The following is a 17198-nucleotide window of genomic DNA, read 5'->3' as shown; positions in this document are numbered from 1 at the left end:
TTTCTGGAATGCAGTGCTGGTAACTCCCTCCTCAGTGATGGAGGAGCCAACAAGGAGAGGTGCTTTGCTGGACATCAGACTCACCAGCCATGGCTCACTGGGAATGTGGGGGTCAAAGGCAGAGTTCAGGATCCTGAAGGAAGGAAGGAAGGTAAACATCAAACACTAGACTTCAGACTTTGGCTTCTTCAAAGGCCTCTATCCCCTTGGTAGAGTGCCCTGGGATAAGGAGGCCTGGGCAGAGTCATCTCCAAGCTCAAGAGCAGTCCATTCCAATGAGCAGGAAGCTGGGCAAAAATGCCAGCAGGCCTGCAGGGATAAACAGGGAGCTCCTGGAAAAACTCAAACACAGAAACAGCAGAGAGAAGGTGAAAGCAAGGACACGGGTAGAAAGGAATACAGAGACATTATCTGAGTGTGCGAGGATGAGGAAAGGCAAAGTCTAACTGGAATCTGGGAATGTCAAAGACAACCGGAAGGGTTTCTGTAGGGGGACAAAAGCGAGAGTAGGAAAAACGTGGGCACACTGCTCAGTATGATGTGGGAGCTGCAAGATCAGCCTTCAGGAATCCCTGAGACCAGGGGGAAGGGCTGGAGCAAGGAATATGTACCTTGATGGAAGAGGATAATTTAAAGGAATTTATAGGTGTATATAAATCCCTGAAGGGAGGGTGCAAAGTGGACAGGGTGAAGCCCTGTGCTGGGTCCCAGGGCCAGGACCAGAGGCCACAGGCCCACACTGGAACACTGGAGGTTCCTCTGAACATCAGGAGACATTTTTTTACTGTGAGGGTGGCTGAGCACTGGCACAGGTTGCCCAGAGAGGCGATTGGAGTCTTATTCCTTGGAGATACTCAAAACCCATCTGGACATGGACCTGGGCAACCAGCTCTGGGTGGCTCTGCTTGAGCTGAGGGTTGGACCAAGTGGCCCCCAGAGATCTTTTCCAAACTTAACCCTTCTGTGATTGTGGATGATGAACTAAAATTTCTCTAATCAATGTCAAGGCAGCCATTCTGCACTTCTCTTGTGGAAGGGGAATAAAATCCAATAGGTATCATGAAACCTTGAAAGTGATTTGAGATGCACAGATAAAACCACACCCTATTGTTCATTATTGTAATTATTATCACTCTAATATATCCTCTCTGTAATTATTAGCCCTTTTTCTTTCTAATGACTCATAACCTTCTGTAGTTGTGCATTTGGGAATTCCACACCACACCAATTGTTTTGCTTTCACAGATTTTTTTTTTTCCCACTGAAGTTTTTAAATAAAGATCAGTACAGTATAAAGCTTAAAATATTGTCAATGTTTTCAACAATACAAAGTCAGCAGGTGGGAGTTGGGAAAGGGATGGTTAATAAGTTACACTCATATCCTTCCCTGTTTCCCAAAGAAAAAAAAAAATACAAACTCTTTTGTACTTCTGTTTAGTAACAAACAGTGCTTAAAAATAATCTTGTCAGTAAAAGATGCAAATTGCAAGGCACATGAGGAACCCGTCCTTGCCTTGTTACACAAATTAGGCATAAATACAAATTGAAGGCACCTGTCTCCATCCCCCTCTCCTGCTCTGTACACTGAGCAAATCCTGTCTGTGGGAATTGGCTGTTAAGAGCAACCACGGACCAGCAGACAGCAAAGAGGCGGTGCTTGATCCTCAGGTTCCTTCAGGATTAATCCCCAAAAGGAATAGCACAAGGCACATTGGGATGAATTCTCAGGAGCTGTCCTGTTTTGCAAGAACTGCAGGACCTTGGTCCCTTTGGGATCTCAGGTGTGCTCAGCCTTTGGCAGTCAGCTCTTCACCAAGCCTGGCCGCTGGTACGTTTTTCCCAGGCATGCCTCCTTAGGAACACCAGGATGGAGGAGACCTGCTCCAAGCAGTAAGCCCAAGGAGAAGATCCTGGGAGGCTCAGACAAGCTGAGCATTTATCACAGCAGCACTTCAGCTTTTTCCAGATCCAGCTCTGGTGTCTTCTGGATCACTGGCAAAGCTTCCACAGCCATTTCCCAGCTGAGATCCAGCAGACTGCAGCATGTGGAGTCTGCCCAGGAAGGCAGCCAGGTGCATAAAGCACAAGGATGAAGTCTGGGGATGAAGGAAAGAAAGAAGCTGGTTGGAGGAAGAGGAGGAGGATGGAGACAGGGATGAAAGAAGCTCCAGTGTTGGTGAGCCCCTTGTGACACAAGGGTGCATCCTCACAGCAGCACAGATCTATTGTAGATGCCCACTCACTCCACCCATCATCGTAACCAGGAGGTCGGTTCCAGGTGGGAGTGCAGGGCCACGCAGAGATGGGAGCGGCTTCACCTGAGGGGAAACGTGGGAGTGTGCAAAAACACCTCCACTGTCACACCACTGCTCCACAGAAGTGTCACTTCTGCTGTCACTTCTGCTCAGCCAGGGAGGAGAAGGTATGATCAAAAGTACCTCAGACAAGCCATGTGGGCTCCTCTCTCTGTCCCCGAACAAGATGGAATTACTGTACACGCCCTCCTCTGACTAGGGCAGGGCATGTCATCTGTTTTCAAACCCTCAGAGAAGGGGATGCCTGGGTGATCCCTTCCTTTGGTACCAGGTAGCAACAGAGCAGGTTTGCTGTTATCAGCTATGCCCAATCCTTAATCCGTTTTATCCCAGGAATGAGCTCTGCACCAGCCTGATTTACCTCTGTTTCAACAGAGGAACCCACTGATACCATCCAGCCAGTTCCACACCCAGTGCCTTGTTCTGCCTTACCTACCACAAAACCAAGGCAAATTAGGCTGTGAGAAAAAGCTGCTCCCACTGGAAGCCTTTTCTCAAACTGGGAGGAGACCCACAAACAAAGCCAGAGGCCATGGAAGGAGCAGTCCATCAGTGCAGCTGAATGAGTTGAGCAGCCAGCTGCCATGCAAGGAGGAACTGCTGCTGGCCTCCACTCCAGCCCTTCCCTGCCAGCAGCTGCATTGTCCAAGCGAGCTGGCTCAGAATTAAAACCAGCTGAAAATTACTGACATTTTTGCAGTAGGATTGGTTTCCCAATGGTCCCTCTCCCAGCACTGGCTCGCTCCATGGTGAGATCAGCTTCTGTGCATGGGAAGAGGTTCAGTGAGGTGCAAGTGGGACCACCCTTGCTTGGCATCTCCCCCGAGGCAGATTTTCTGCTAGGTCAGCATGGCTGTACCATCAAAAACACCCTATGAAATTAATTAATCATTTCTAAGCTGAGGCCAGGACTGATGAGAAAGGGTGGACTTGATGACCTCCTGAAGGCTTTCCTATGATTTCTTCTCCTATACTCCAAACTTACTTCTCTCTCCCTTTGCATTTAATTTACAAATCCCTTTGTATTTAATTTTCTACAGGGCCATGAGTTCCAAATTCACCTACTAAACATAGGACCAGCAAAGTACCCAACTACAGGTCTGTTTTTCACCACCTATTAACAAATCTGTTGTCTGGCCCACCTTGCTCCTCCAGCAGGACAGCACTGTTTCCTTCAGGTTAACCTTAACCAAACTAGGAGGCTCTGCAGGTATAAAATCCCAAGGCAAAGCCTTTCTGGATAACAAATCCCATGTACATGCATGGAACATAAACACATACACACCTCAAGAGCTAAAACACAGATGAAGTGCAGAAATCAGTGCTTGTCCTCGCCAGCCATACCCCCAACCCTACACTCTGCCTGCTCAGCACCAGCAATCACAATTCATTTGCCTGCCCTTGGGTTCAGTGAGACAAATCTGTGGCTGGGATGGATCCCTTGCGTTTCTTGGTTTCAGCAAGGATTTAAACCTCCTTGGTGGCTTCATGTTCAGTATTCCCCCAAGGGAAGCACAGAATAAACTCTTCTAGCGGGGGACACAGTAATCCAGCCTTTGTTACCTTGGACAGGAGTGACCCGTGGACATTAAGTGACCCTGACCACTATCTTTGCTACTCCACACAGGAATCACCAAGTCCCAAGGACAAACCCATCCTGAGGTTGTGCAGGACCCTAGTGTTGTCACCCTGCTCTTGCCTTTTGTTGTTCCACCTTCATCTAACACTGCCAGAATCACGACCTGACTGGTCATAGAACAGCAACCCTGCAGCTTCAAGGTCAGCTTTCCCACAATGCTTACCAAGGACACAAAGCACCATTAAGAGGGGAATAAAGACTCCTTCTCCTTCACACCCTTTTGGCCATGACCACAGTAGGGCTGTTGGAGGAGCAGAGCCTTTCCTGTATCAAACAGATCACACCCAAGTTATTCCACATGTCATGGACATTGCTAGAGGTTGGTCAGAATCCCTAGACAGATGACACAGACCCAGTTTGTCCCAGAGGACCCCAGGTCAAGCCTGGATCTTCAAAGATGTTTTCCCAAAGCCATCTAAGCAACCTGGCATTGACACACTTGACAAGAGGAGTGCAGAGAGAACCTGGCTGGGACAGGAAAAGGATTCCAACAGCCACTGTGCCACACGTGCCCTCACACCCGAACCCTAGAAACACAGACTTCCCAAAACCTTCCTACTGCCTTTGATAGGAACAGTTCTCACACAGGTATGGCAAAACCCAGAGAGGTCATCAAATCCAGCTGTGGTCCTTATGGTGTTGTGACTCCTGGCACTCCCTTCTACAGTCCCACAGCCTCCAGGCTGCCCTCCCTGACCATCAGCAAGGTCTCACCCACAGCTCTACCAGAACGAACAAGGAACCTCTGCCTATTCCAGCATCCTTGGTTCAGTGACTTATTCTGGCTTAAAACACTCCATGTCCCCCCCCGGATGGCAAAAGGCAATCCCTGCTGTGAAAATGCATCCAGCATGAAGTGTCCAGCCCTCCATCTGAATCCAGGGTCCTGGTTAGTCACGGTGTGTTAGGCAAATAAGACAGTCATGTCTCTAGTGTGTTATGCCCCCTTGATTTTCTCTGGTGATGGCATGCCCGTCACGTCCGTGACTCTCAGGAGTCCTTTTTAGCCAGGCTGGCCTTGATCCTGCATCGTAGAATGTAAGCTGTGATGGCACTACAGGCCACCAAGCCAAAAAAAGAGATGCAGGAGAGATAAACGGTGAAAGGCCCGTGTCTCTTCAGAAAAATCTCCTGCCTGTTCTTGTAATCCAAAAGAATGGCCTCTAGCTGTGACAGTGTGCAGATGGCCAGGAAGGTGTGGAAGATCTGGTGGGCGTGGCCAACAATATCACAGGAGCCAGGGAAGTATTTCTCAGGGACAGGGCAGGAAAAGAAATAAGCACTGATAAGGAAAAACAGTATCTGGTACGTGTGGTACCAAGCAGCATCTTCCTCACAGCCCCCCAGGTGACACACAACCACTCGGTGAGCCACGGGACTGATATCCAGGATGAAAGCCAGCCCTGCTGGGATCACCTGGCACATCTTCCTCATGATGGGGTAAGGCCGTCGGTACCGGTATTTGGCGTAGCAGCAGCCGGCACAGGACAACCAGCCACAGAAAGCTGCTGCTGGCAGGAAAAAAAGCCAGAACTTGTCGTACCAGGCTTGGTCAGAGCTGTAGTAGAAATGGGCCAGGGCACTGCCATACTGGTAGATGCTGACTCCAACGTAGTCCACGAAGTAGAAGGTGTAGTGGTACAGCTCCGACTTGGACTGCAGCAGGTGGGCCAAGAGGCTGCAGGTCAGGTAAGTGACAGAGGAGAGGACAAAGATGAGCAACGGCAAGGACCACGCATCCACAGGCAGCTGCTCAGCCTCCACAAACGTCTTGAACCTCAGCAGCACAGCCAGTGCTGCCAGGAGATGAGTCCACACATTGACCACCTCGTTGTGCTTCTGGAAGAGGCTGAGGAAGTAGTAGCGCCAGTCCTGGCCGGTGGGGCGGTACCCGGTGTGGATGTAGGGCTCGCGGAAGAGCTGCGGCACCTCGCACTCCTTCACCGTGCACGGCATCTTGGGGAAGCCGTCCTCCAGCAGCCGGGGCAGCCGGCTGAGGTGCTGCCCGCTGAGGGACAGCGTGCTGAGCCGCTCCAGGATGGCCGTCATCCCGCTGCCTTCAGCCCCGTACCACGGAACGGCGTCCTCCTGCCCTGCAGGGGTGGGAGAAAGAGGAAATGTTAATGGTGGTGCACCAGGGAGAAGAGCATGCTGCCACTCCCAGTGGGATTAACCATGGCACCATTGAGATGCTGGCACTTAGAGCACCTTCCAGTGCCTAAAGGGGCTCCAAGAGAGCTGGAGAGGGACTTTGGGTAAGGGCTCGGAAGGACAGGACAAAGGGCAATGGCTTTCCACTGCCAGAGGGCAGGGAAAGATGAGATATTGGGAAGGTATTATTCCCTGTGAGAGTGGGCAGGCCCTGGCACAGGTTGCCCAGAGAAGCTGTGGCTGTCCCTGAATCCCTGGAAGTGTCCCAGGGGCTCCGAGCAACCTGGGATGGTGGAAGCTGTCCTTGCCCATGGCAGGGTGTTGTGTCAAGATGGTCTTTCAGATTCCTTCTAACCCAAACCATTCCATGATTCTATGAATATTGTCAAGTTTAGGGGTACCAGATCTTCTGGGGAAGATGGTAGAGAAGGTTCTGAGGGAGTACCCGATTCCCAGGGGTATCGGTTCCCTGACCTAAATTCAGCACAGAGGAGGATGGCAGAGCCCTGTCCCTGCAGGTCAGCCTGCATCAGACGGGCACAGCAATGTCACAAACCTGCCCTTTCTCCCCACTTCCTCAGGCACTCAGCTTGGAGCGTGTTCAGGAGCCACGAGCTGCCAACAAGGGACTGCAGGAAGCAGTTAGTTGGAAAGAAAGCGTCTGATGATTTATGAAGGTGATTTTCCACTCCTTACCCCAGAACAAAGTGCTCAGGGACAAAACTGGGATGTAAATTACTCATCTAAGGGACAACCAGCCTGTCCTCACATGAGTTAAGAGGGTGCCAACCAAACCATGCAGGTTGCAAAGAAATTCAAGCTTTCCTGTCACACAACTTTCCCATGGGTAGTGAGTATGGAAGAGAGAGAAGTGGCGAAATCCACAGTCCCAAACCTGCAGACCTCATCTCTCCACAAGTAAGAAGCACCAGGACTGAGAGGGACTGAAGAAATGAGACGCTTCACGTCCAAGCTGGCTGCAGTTTGGGTACAGCATCAGACCTTTGGGAGCATCCAAGGAGCCAATGCTGAGGCACTGCCAGAGAAGTCCCTGGATGCTCAGAGCAACCAAACCCAGTTCTGGGCACTCCTCTGCCTGCTCTGCTCCTTGGTAACCTCCAGACTTGCTAAGCTCTAGCTGGCAAGATTCAGATTCAGGGCACAGCAGGATCCCAGTGTGTGGAGAACAACTCCTGGCATTAAATTAATCCCCAATACCCCCCATTTCCCAATAACCTAGATATCTCTCTTCCCTGCTGGTGTTTGTGTCATACAAAACAGAGGAGAATTCATCAAAATGCCCTTATTAAACTGAAATTGGTGCTGATGGGGCCCCCACCAGACTGTGGAGGGCTGTGGTTACTCCTGTGAAACCAACACGCACAGGTTTGCAGGAGCAGAATCTGTCTCCTAAGCTTGTAGGCCACAACTGGAGCTACAGAGGATGGAGGTAGCAAAAAAAAAAAAAAAAAAAAAAAAAAAAAAAAAAAAAAAAAAAAAAAAAAAAACAAACACAAATAAGTATTTTGCCTGAGCATGGAAAACAGCCATTTTTTCTCCTGTTACATGAAATACCAGCTGTGTCCAGAGGTGAGACACCAATGGTTTGTGTGGGCACCTGGTCTAGTGAAGGTGTCCCTGCCCATGGCAGGGGGCTGGAACTTGAGAAGCTTTAGGATCCCTTCCAACCCAAACCAGTCTGTAATTCTGTGATGGGAGACCCCTGCTAGGCTGTGATAGAGAGGACAGAACAGTATTAAACACCATGAGAGAGTTTCTGAAATCAGGGAGATGGGACCCAGCAGTCCCAGGGTGAGACAGCACAAAGAACAAAGTCAGAGCAGACTCTCAAACACGTAGCAAGTCTCACTTCCTGTAGAAACCCAAAGCATCTGATAAGAGACAAAATATTTTCATGTTGCTTCTGTATTCTAGCAGAGGGGAACTGTCATAATTAGGTTTCATTTTCCAGAAAATTCTTTCTGCCCTATACTGCCTAGGCTTTCTCCCTTAGCATCTCTCAAGGCTGGAGGTTTTTCTCCCTGATAGCCACAGGGGAGTTTGTCTGCTGTGTTTGACGGAGCTGCCTTAGCCACAGAAGGCAAAATGGTCCCTGGAAATGCTCAGATGTGTTGCTCAGATGTGTAATGCTGAAGAGAGTACACTTGCGGGGGAGTTAATGTTGTGCACACTCATAAAGACTTTGTTTCTCTCCTAAGGGTCTTCAGGGTCCTGATCTATGATAGGACATGCAGTTCATTCAGCAGGTTGTGTATCCCTGTGGAGTTATGTGCCAAAATTTAGGGAGGAGAGCCAAATTTTGACTTTGGGGTACTCCTGTGAGGACACAGTGTGAGCAGGAGGCAACACTCGCTCTGTTCCAATGGACAGCCAATCTATTCTGGCTTCTTGTAGCTAATGGAGTTCATTCAAAAATCATGGAACTGTGGAGTGGTTCAGGACGGGTGGGATGTTAAAAGATCATCGCATTCCAACCTCCTGCCATGGGCAGGGACACCTTCCACTATCCCAGGTTGCTCCAAGTCCTGTCCAGCCTTGGACACTTCCAGGGATTCAGGGGCAGCCACAGCTTCTCTGGGCAACCTGTGCCATGACCTCACCACCCTCACAGGGAAGAATATTTTCTTGCCTATAGCAGAGGAGTTGGAAAAAAATGATCTTTCCAACACAGACCATTCTGGGATTCTATGATTCCATGATCATGATGGTGAGGCAAAAGAAGAAAGGACATGCTGAAGTTCCTTACATCTTGGAGAACACAGAGTGAACCCCAGCACAAGGGGAACTGAAAACCAGGTCCAAGAGGGCACAGACCTGCCCAAGAAACCAGCTCCAAGAGAGCAGAGTCAGTGCTCATCTCCTGCAGAGAAACCTGCTGAAAACTGCACGTAAAGAGCAAAGGCAACACACGGGAGGGTGGCAGTTGAGCCTGGGAGTAGGAATGCATGGGAATGCAGTCCATGGCCTGCCTGCTTTGCATGCTGACAGGGGTGTGAGAGAGACAGGCAGCTTCTGTCCCAGGCACAGCCTGGCTCCGGCTTGCACCGCTCGTGCTCGTGCCAGGATTTTGCCCGTCTCTCATCCCCAGAGCTCAGTGCACGCAGCGAGCATCACTTCAGAGAGCCTGGGCACTGCACACCTCCCTGACAGCACAGATTATTCCAGGCAGGCTTTCAGAGCTGGAAAATGCCAGTTTTAAACAGGCTGTGAGGGGCAGAGATTTTCAAATTAATAGTCCGAAATCACAAGAAACACGTCTGATACTGGGCTGAACGGCGCTAAATCAGGAACCCGGCAGCCTGCTCATTTCAAACCTTGTGATATGAGCGAGTGAGAACAAGTTGGCAGTTTCCAGCGATCATGTGATGGGACAAAGTGATGAGCAATTAACGTTAGAAAAAAGAAAGAGAAAAAAAAAAAAAAAACCAACCAAAAAACAAACAAAAAAACCCCCCCAAACAACAAAAAAACCACCAACCCAGAAACCCAAGGTCAGCACTGGCTGTTTCACTTTCACAGAGGCCCTATTCTTTTCCCTTCACGGGGGCGTAGGAGCAGCTGAAAGCCACATTCATCGGCGGGGTGTCTCGTTGAGATTCCGTCCTCACCCCCATCTCCGGGGGATTCAGTTATTTTGGCTGCTTCCAATTAACAGCAACCAAGTATCGTTTGTTCAGGGAGGGAGCTGCAAGGCGAGAAGGAGGGCGTGGATGATGGCCAGGCTGGATCATTACATCCACAATAAAAACTCCCGGCACAGGAGGAGAACGATCCTGTTCCAATTTTTCTCTCCCTTTTGAAGAGGGTAATTGGAAACCCGAGCTTTTTCCCAGCTCTTTTGCTTTTTGGTCACAGTCTGATGGAAGGGTTTGAATGAGAAAATTTCCTACAGAGTACGGTCGATTTTCCCACCGGTCTGGCCCCCGAGTTCACTGTCTGGGATTGAGGCTGGACCAATGTAATAGATTTGCTCGCAGACTGGTATTCAGGCATCAGAAGTTTACACGGGCTTCCAAAAAAGGCAGTAATTCCTGGTAAACAAAGCAGGGAGGACGGGGAGTACTCAGCTTTGGGGAAGGCTTTAATAAATGCATGGCATTTAAAACAGGAGAAAAAAAAGAAAGTGGTTGTGGACAGCGTGACAATAACAGCAGTGGCCCACAGACTCGTTTGGAGAGCTGCAGGTGATTAATGCCTGAATTCCTCTCTTCTGGCAGCTGAGCAGAAGTCCCCGTACAGACTCCAGGTAGTTCTGAAGCTTGGGGTTTTATTGTGACCCCTTCCTACATGGGGTTAACTTTGGTGTCACAGCCCCTACTGCATCAGGATGGCAGGGAGCAGTTCAGCTCTGGGAGAGCCTGCACCAGGGCTGCACCCAGCTCAGATGCACTCAATAAGCCCCATCCCAAACCCTGTGGTCTGAAGGCTGGCTCTCCCTGAGCACAAACATCTCCTCCTGTAATTAAACCATTCTGAAAGGCTGGAGAAAACTTTGAAAGACCATCCTGGGAGCATAGTGCCAGCTCCTCCATGCCAATCTGCTCTGTGTTTTGGGAAGGCCCCTCCAGAGCTGAGAAAATAAGAGACCATGGACTGGCTCAAGCAGCAGTCCTGTGCAGCCGTGGTATGACCTGCTTCCTTCTCCTCCCACAGATTTAAGTGCCAAAATTCCTCCAGACTGCAGCAGGAACACCCAGAGCTCAGATCCCTTCTGCAGGGAGTTACTGGGATTTACATGGGATTTACAACCGGCACAGGTTGCCCAGAGAAGCTGTGGCTGCCCCAGGATCCCTGGAAGTGTCCAAGGCCAGGCTGGATGGGGCTTGGAGCAACTTGGGACAGGAGAAGGTGTTCCTGTCCATGCTTTTAATTTCCCTCCCACACCACTCTGTGATTCCATGGTTTATGCCAGGGACCAGCCCTGCCAGGGCAGGCAGCAGGGTGTGAAGGACTTATCTACACTCTAGCATCAAAGAAGTGGAAATCCCCACAACCAGAGAGGGGCCAGGTGCTTGGGGCTTCTGTAAACTGGGCTTACACTTCCCCATCTATGATATGGGGATATCAGTCCTCCTCTGCCTGATGGAAATGAAATATCGTACTCTTAATGCACTGGGCAGTGCTGGGACTACTTGACAGTGCATTGCATAGAAGATTTTATTTCCCTTAAGGCACTTAGGTACCCTCTTAAATCTACACAAGCCAAATTCCTGTTACTCCTCCAAGAGGAACCTGCACAAGCTGGGATGCTCTGGAAGGTAAAAGGTGATGCTGTGCGATTTACTGCAGGGCATGACTTAAAACAACTTGATCTGTTAAGAAAAAAGGTCAAAATAACCTCGTGGAAAATTTCAAATAAAAGAAGACGGCTGAAATTCTCCCTTCTCTACACATACACACACACACACACAGAGCGTGCAGCCCAAGCAGGGTTTGTCCAAGGTTGTATCCCTCAGGAAACGAACGTCCCGTGATGCTGGGAGATGAGCCACGAAAGCCAGCGGGAGGTGGCAGGATCCCCCACGGAAGCCATGGCAGTGTCAGCTCCCCTGCAATTCCTGGCCTGGAAGAGAGCTGGGCCAGCAGCCAGCTCAGCCGTGCTGAGCAGCAAGTGCCTCTTGACATGGGCTCAGCGTTGCCTGAGCTTTGGGATGGGGCCAGGGGATGGAGCCAGTGCAGGGAATGCTGTGCTCGGAGGGCACAGAGCTAAACAAAGCTGCTGGCAAAAGCCACATCCCTGCAGCGAAGCATCCCAACAAAGAGGGCACTCCCGAGGCCCTGTGGCGTTTTGGGGGAGCAAAGCAGGGGAATGGAACCCCAAAGCTAGGAAACCAAAGGTTGGATGAGGCTGGTGGCTGGTGAGAGTCCAAGCATCACGTGCAAGGAGGGGGTTGGTTTTCACAACATTAGGTTCTCAGAGATCAGCTGGGCTGGCTTGGCCATTCATATGCTGCTGCACCCCTCAAATGGGTGGCCACACGCAAACTTGTCAGCCAGGAACAACTCCTGGACTGTGCTATCTCCCAAACCACGTTAGGGAATGGCACAGTTCTGGTTTGCTGTGATAGCACGGCTTCAGTTTCCTCATGCCTAACTGGGTTAGAGTTTGGTGATGCTGCTGATAGCACAGCCAATAACTCCTGAGGAAAAAAAAGAAAAACCCACCTGCAGTTAATATTCACTAATTCTGCTCACAGACCCTGGCTGAGAATTCCCTCGTCTGGCAAATCCACTCCCCCTGTACCAAAATTTGCTCAAGGGTGAGGTGATATTCTGCAGCTTTTCTTCCTGATCTCACTAATCCTTTGCTGTTTGTGCTTTCCTGATCAGCTCACCACTTTCTTTTCCCACACACAATCAACACAACACCCGATGCTTTGGGACTGGATTTCAGGCGTCTGTGAAATCCCTGGATGAGGACACCAGGAATCAAACCAGACCAGGACACAGTCCCAAACTATAATCATCAGGTTGCTGAAGTGTCAGCACGCTCCTGAGAATAGTTTTGATCCTGTCATCCCACCAGTCCCTGCCTGCTGTATTCAGCCATGCAGGGATCACTGATGGACTGAAACTGGAATTGTGCCAGCAAAGTATGCGGGGGTTTTCCCCCTGCACTGACTGAAAAAGGAGCCTGGATTTGTCACAGTGGCAATCCCACTTCACCTCCTAAATTTCTTTCAGCTACTGTTCTTCCTTCAGCGCAGATCTAGAAACTGGGAACTCGTGCTAGCACAGGGAGACCTCAAACAGCCAGTCAATCCCTCCCTGCTCAGATCCATCTGCTGATGGGACAACCCTGGAAACCATCTGCCTGCGGGCAGAGTGACCAAACCAGACCGACCATGTGCTGTTTGTGGGCTCAAATCCTCCCCAAAAGAACCTTTAGGCTGAGGCTGCTCAGCTTTGCTGTCATCCACAAAAGCCTCTTGCAAAAAAAACCATCATTTTTTTTAAGGCTGCGGATTTTAGAGCTTCGGTCACTTGAAAAAAATGTGTATAAATCATGCAGAGCCCTGCGGCTGCTGCGGGCAGAGAGGAGGTACTGCCAGAGAGAGACTGCAGCCCTGTGCCAACCTCGTGGAGCCGTGAGCTCTCCTCTCCCCAGCACTGAAAGTCTTTGTCCCCATCCAGGATCTTGTCCCATTGAACCCCATGGCCTCTGCCAGGGAGGTTCTAGGTTTGCAGTGACAGAAGTGATGCCTTTCCTGGAGGCTACAAAGCTCCAAGGAAGAGCCAGAAGGTAGATTCCCTCCACAAAAAGGATGAAGGCTGTGCTGCGTTCACTTGTTTAGAACCCTACCCTATCCCAAGGATTTGGTGAGGCTTGGAGGGTGGGAATGAGCCAGGAGCAAGCTTCCTCTTACTACCTGGCCAGGTTGGACAGGGCTGGGAGCAACCTGGGATAATAGAATACGTCCCTGTCCATTTCCTGATCCAGTTCCAGGGAGTTGGAACTGGATCATCTTTAATCCCTTCCAACCCGAACCATTCCATGATTCTGAGAAGGATGGAGCTTACAAGGTGTGGCATCTGCACAGCTGCAGCCTCCAGCAGCCTCCCTGGGTATTTATTCTTCTGAAACTTACTAATGATTAATTGTTTATGCGATAAAAGGGCCGCTGACCCCATGAGCAGGGGTTACCCCGTAAACTGGCAGATAAAAAATTAAGCTGGTGCCTGACTCAAGATGTGCAAGTAGCTGCAAGCTCATGCACGTGACTCGGTGGTGGCACCTCCCTTGTCCCCAGCCTCCCTGGTACGGCCGTCCCTCCCTGCCATCCCTCCCCGCATCCACAGGGACACAGCCCTCTGCTCGGCCACGGGCTGCGGCTGCAGCTTCAGCGTAAACAAATAAAAGCAATTAATGCCCAGGAAACAGAAAATCCTGCAGGGTGCAGGGCTGTTAACCCACAGCTTCCCCAGCAGCGTGGGAGGAAATGTGCAACTGTGTGGTTTGGCCTGATGGGCCCTGAGTGGGTTTCTAGGAATTGTTTGCAGCACGTATCACCACAGTACCCCAAGGCAGGAGCACAGTCTGCTGCTAGAATTCAGAATTCATGGCTGCCTGTCCCCTCCCTGCCCTGGCAGAGGGCAAAACCAGACTCCAGACCTGCTGGATTCATCCTTTTTCATGACCTTTCCATAACTTTGCTCTTTTTCAACTACTGCTGCCAGGGCAGCATTACACTCCTCCTCACGCTAATCTGCAGCAAGCCGTCCTAGAATCCAAAAATGTTTTGGGTTGGAAAGGATCTTAAAGGACCTTATCATTCCAACCCCCCTGCCATGGGCAGTGACACCTTCCATTAGATTAGGTTGCTCCGAGCCACATCCCACCCCAAAATCCGCCAACTAGTAATATGTAAATAATTTCCCAGCTCTGAAGCCACAATCCCATGGCATCCCACAACAAGTGCACCTCTCCATCCCAGTAGAAACCCAGTCAAACCCATCCCAGTGTGCCCCAGTCAAAGCCACCTAGGCACAGCCACTGGGATGCTTCATACCCAACCCTGCTTATGCCAGAGAGGAATTGGTTTGACACCAAACAAACAACTGTTAAATGCTTGCCTGAACTTATATATCTATATATGTGTGTTGAAGAAAACCAGAACACTTTAAGACTGTCCACAATACTTCCTTCCCACCCCCCCCACCCCCCAAAGAAAAAAAGTGAGATGCCTGTGGTGTTTTCAGCCAGGAAAAAAAAATCCAGATGGGACAGAGAGGGGACGTGACCCCGAAGCCTCCCGGAGGAGATCAGCAAGGAACAACCCTTCGGTGACCCTTTGGAGACGCGCCCCAGCTCGTGTCTGCACAAGGAGCAGGCGGCAGCTCCAAGGCAAACACCGGGAGCTGGTTCTTCTCCCAGCTCACGGCTGAACTACGCATCTCCTTCCCGTGGCCTCCAGAGCTCCCCGGGTGTCAAAGTCATTCAAGGAAAATCCGCCCACAGCCATTTCAAACAAACACGGAGGACAACCACTGCCCACCTCTCTCCTTCAGGAAGCCCTTGAGATACCGGTAGCGGGGGAATTTAAGGCAAAATCCGTGTCTCCCTGCTCATCCCTCCCCTCCTTAAACTCTCTCTCAGCACCCACCTGACTACTGGACCAAACCCGGCTTGATGAACCACAATTGTGCGTGGCACAGAAGGAAAGATCCCGCATCTCCCCGCATCTCAGGGGTGTCTGCAAGCACCAGGCACCGCACACCGACCATTCCCCGTACCCATCCCGGCATCCCGCTTTCCCCGCAGGGAAGGATGCTCCCGGCGCGGCGGGGATGCAGGAGCGGCGGGGCCGCCGGAGCGCACCGGGAGCTCGCTGGGGACCCTCGGTGGGGTGTCCCGGGGGGAAGAGGGCACCGCGGGGAGGGGATCACCCGCACTCACCGCCCGCAGTGTCCGCTCTCAGTGCCCGCTCTCACAGTGCCCGCTCTCCATCTCCCGCACTCCATGTCTACACTCACCTCCCGCACCCAGTGGCCGCACTCAGCTCCCGCACTCAGTGTCGGCTCTCCCGTGCCGCACTCACCGCTCTCGGTGTCTGCTCTCGGTGTCTGCTCTCGGTGCCCCTCGGTGCCCGCCCGCTCTCTCGTCCCCCGTCCCGCTGCCGAGTGCCGGGGCCGCCGCCTCCGGGAGCCCCCGCGGCGCCCCGCGCATGCGCGCCCCGCCCCGCCCCGGGCTGGCCCGCAGACAGAGCCGAGCCCGGCCCGGCCCGGCCCGGCCCGGCCGGGGAAAGCGCGGCTCGAACCCGCTGCACCGCCCAGAGCCCGTCACCCCAGCGGTGCGTGCAGGGGAGAGCCCGGTGACACATCCGGGAGAGGGGTGTAAAGTCACAGAATCACCGAATCGTTCAGGTCGGGAGAGATCTCCAAGGTCATCGAGTACAACCTGTGATCGGTCCCCAGCCCAGAGCACTGAGTACGACGTCCTGTTGTTCCTTGGACACCTCTTGGGCATCCCCTTCCCATGCCTGACCACCCTTTCCATGAAGAAGTTCTGCCTCACTCCAACCTGAACCTCCTCTGGCCACAGCTTGAGGTTCTGTCCCTTTGTCCTGTCCCTGTTCCCTGGGAGCAGAGCCCGACCCTCCCCTGGCTGCCCCCTCCTGCCAGGGAGTTGTGCAGAGCCAGGTCTCCTCTGAGCCTCCTTTTTTTTCCCAGGCAGAGCCCCTTTCCCAGCTTCCTCAGCCACTCCTCATAGGATTTACAAGTCACTGCAGGGTGGCTGGGGATGGGAAGGGAGCTCTGGAGGTCACCGGGTTCAGCCCCGGAGATCACCCTCAAAGATGGAGATTCTGTGTTTAAAGTAAAAATCACAGGATCAGGGGCTATGGGCACCCACGGAAGCACAGGAGATTCCTCTGAACACCAGGCAATGCTTTTTTACTGTGAGGGTGGTCAAGAACTGGCACAGGTTGCCCAGCAAGAGATACCTCCATCCTCTGAGATCTTTAGAACCCATCTGGACAGCGACCTGGGCAATCAGCTCTGGGTGGCCCTAAATGAGCAAGGAGGCTGGACCAGATGACTTCCATGGAGTGGGAGGAACCCCCTGATTTTGGTGCTGTGTGGAGGAGCAGATGGTTTTCCACAAGATTTCCAGGCTAAAGGCAGTATGGCCTCAAGCCACCTGCCAGCACCAAAATCTTTGGGCTCCAGAAAACAGGCATTTGCACCCAAATGGCCTTTCAGAAACAGCCTCTGGGCTCCTAAACTATGCCTGGGAAATGTCTGGGAGAGGCTGATGCATCCTGGATGGAGCTGTGCCAAAGCCACAGTGGTGGGTTCAGCTGTAGAGTCACCGTGACCCCAGGAGCAGGTTAATTTATTGACTACAGTTTGCCCTCTCCAGACTCTGCCTCAGCTGGTTCATGCGGGTTTTGCTGCTCCAGCCTGTCAGAACTGCTGTTTTCTGATGGGTTTATGAGGGAAACAGAAGGGACTGCTTGTTCTGCTGGGAGAGGATCCACAGAGAGGCAGCCCAGGAATTCGACTCTGTGGCTCTGATAAGATCTCTGCAGCCTGGGTGAAGGTTCGGCACATCCCTGTACAAACCTCACAGC

The 17198-nt window shown here is 51.7% G+C and overlaps 1 protein-coding gene across 3 annotated transcripts; it reads right to left on the bottom strand.

The window, feature by feature from the left end:
- Positions 1–1228: 1228 nt before the first annotated feature.
- On the bottom strand, positions 1229–16168 carry PAQR8 (progestin and adipoQ receptor family member 8). 3 transcript variants are annotated; one of them, XM_040059039.2, is made up of 2 exons: positions 16025–16168; positions 1229–6047 (listed from the first exon to the last, which is right to left on the bottom strand). In XM_040059039.2, the coding sequence occupies exon 2, from the start codon at positions 6001–6003 to the stop codon at positions 4945–4947; it is 1059 nt and encodes a 352-aa protein (XP_039914973.1). In that variant the 5' UTR covers positions 6004–6047; positions 16025–16168; the 3' UTR covers positions 1229–4944. The 3 variants fall into 3 exon arrangements, with proteins under 3 accessions (XP_039914973.1, XP_039914970.1, XP_039914971.1); XM_040059036.2 differs by lacking the exon at positions 16025–16168 and adding an exon at positions 15666–15779; XM_040059037.2 differs by lacking the exon at positions 16025–16168 and adding an exon at positions 15601–15749.
- Between the last annotated feature and the right edge of the window lie 1030 nt (positions 16169–17198).

Source organism: Hirundo rustica, chromosome 3 (genome assembly GCF_015227805.2).
Source record: "Hirundo rustica isolate bHirRus1 chromosome 3, bHirRus1.pri.v3, whole genome shotgun sequence".
Classification (NCBI taxonomy): Eukaryota; Metazoa; Chordata; class Aves; order Passeriformes; family Hirundinidae; genus Hirundo; species Hirundo rustica.
Note: the sequence above shows the minus strand (reverse complement) of the source record. Positions and strands in the feature narration are given on the sequence as shown.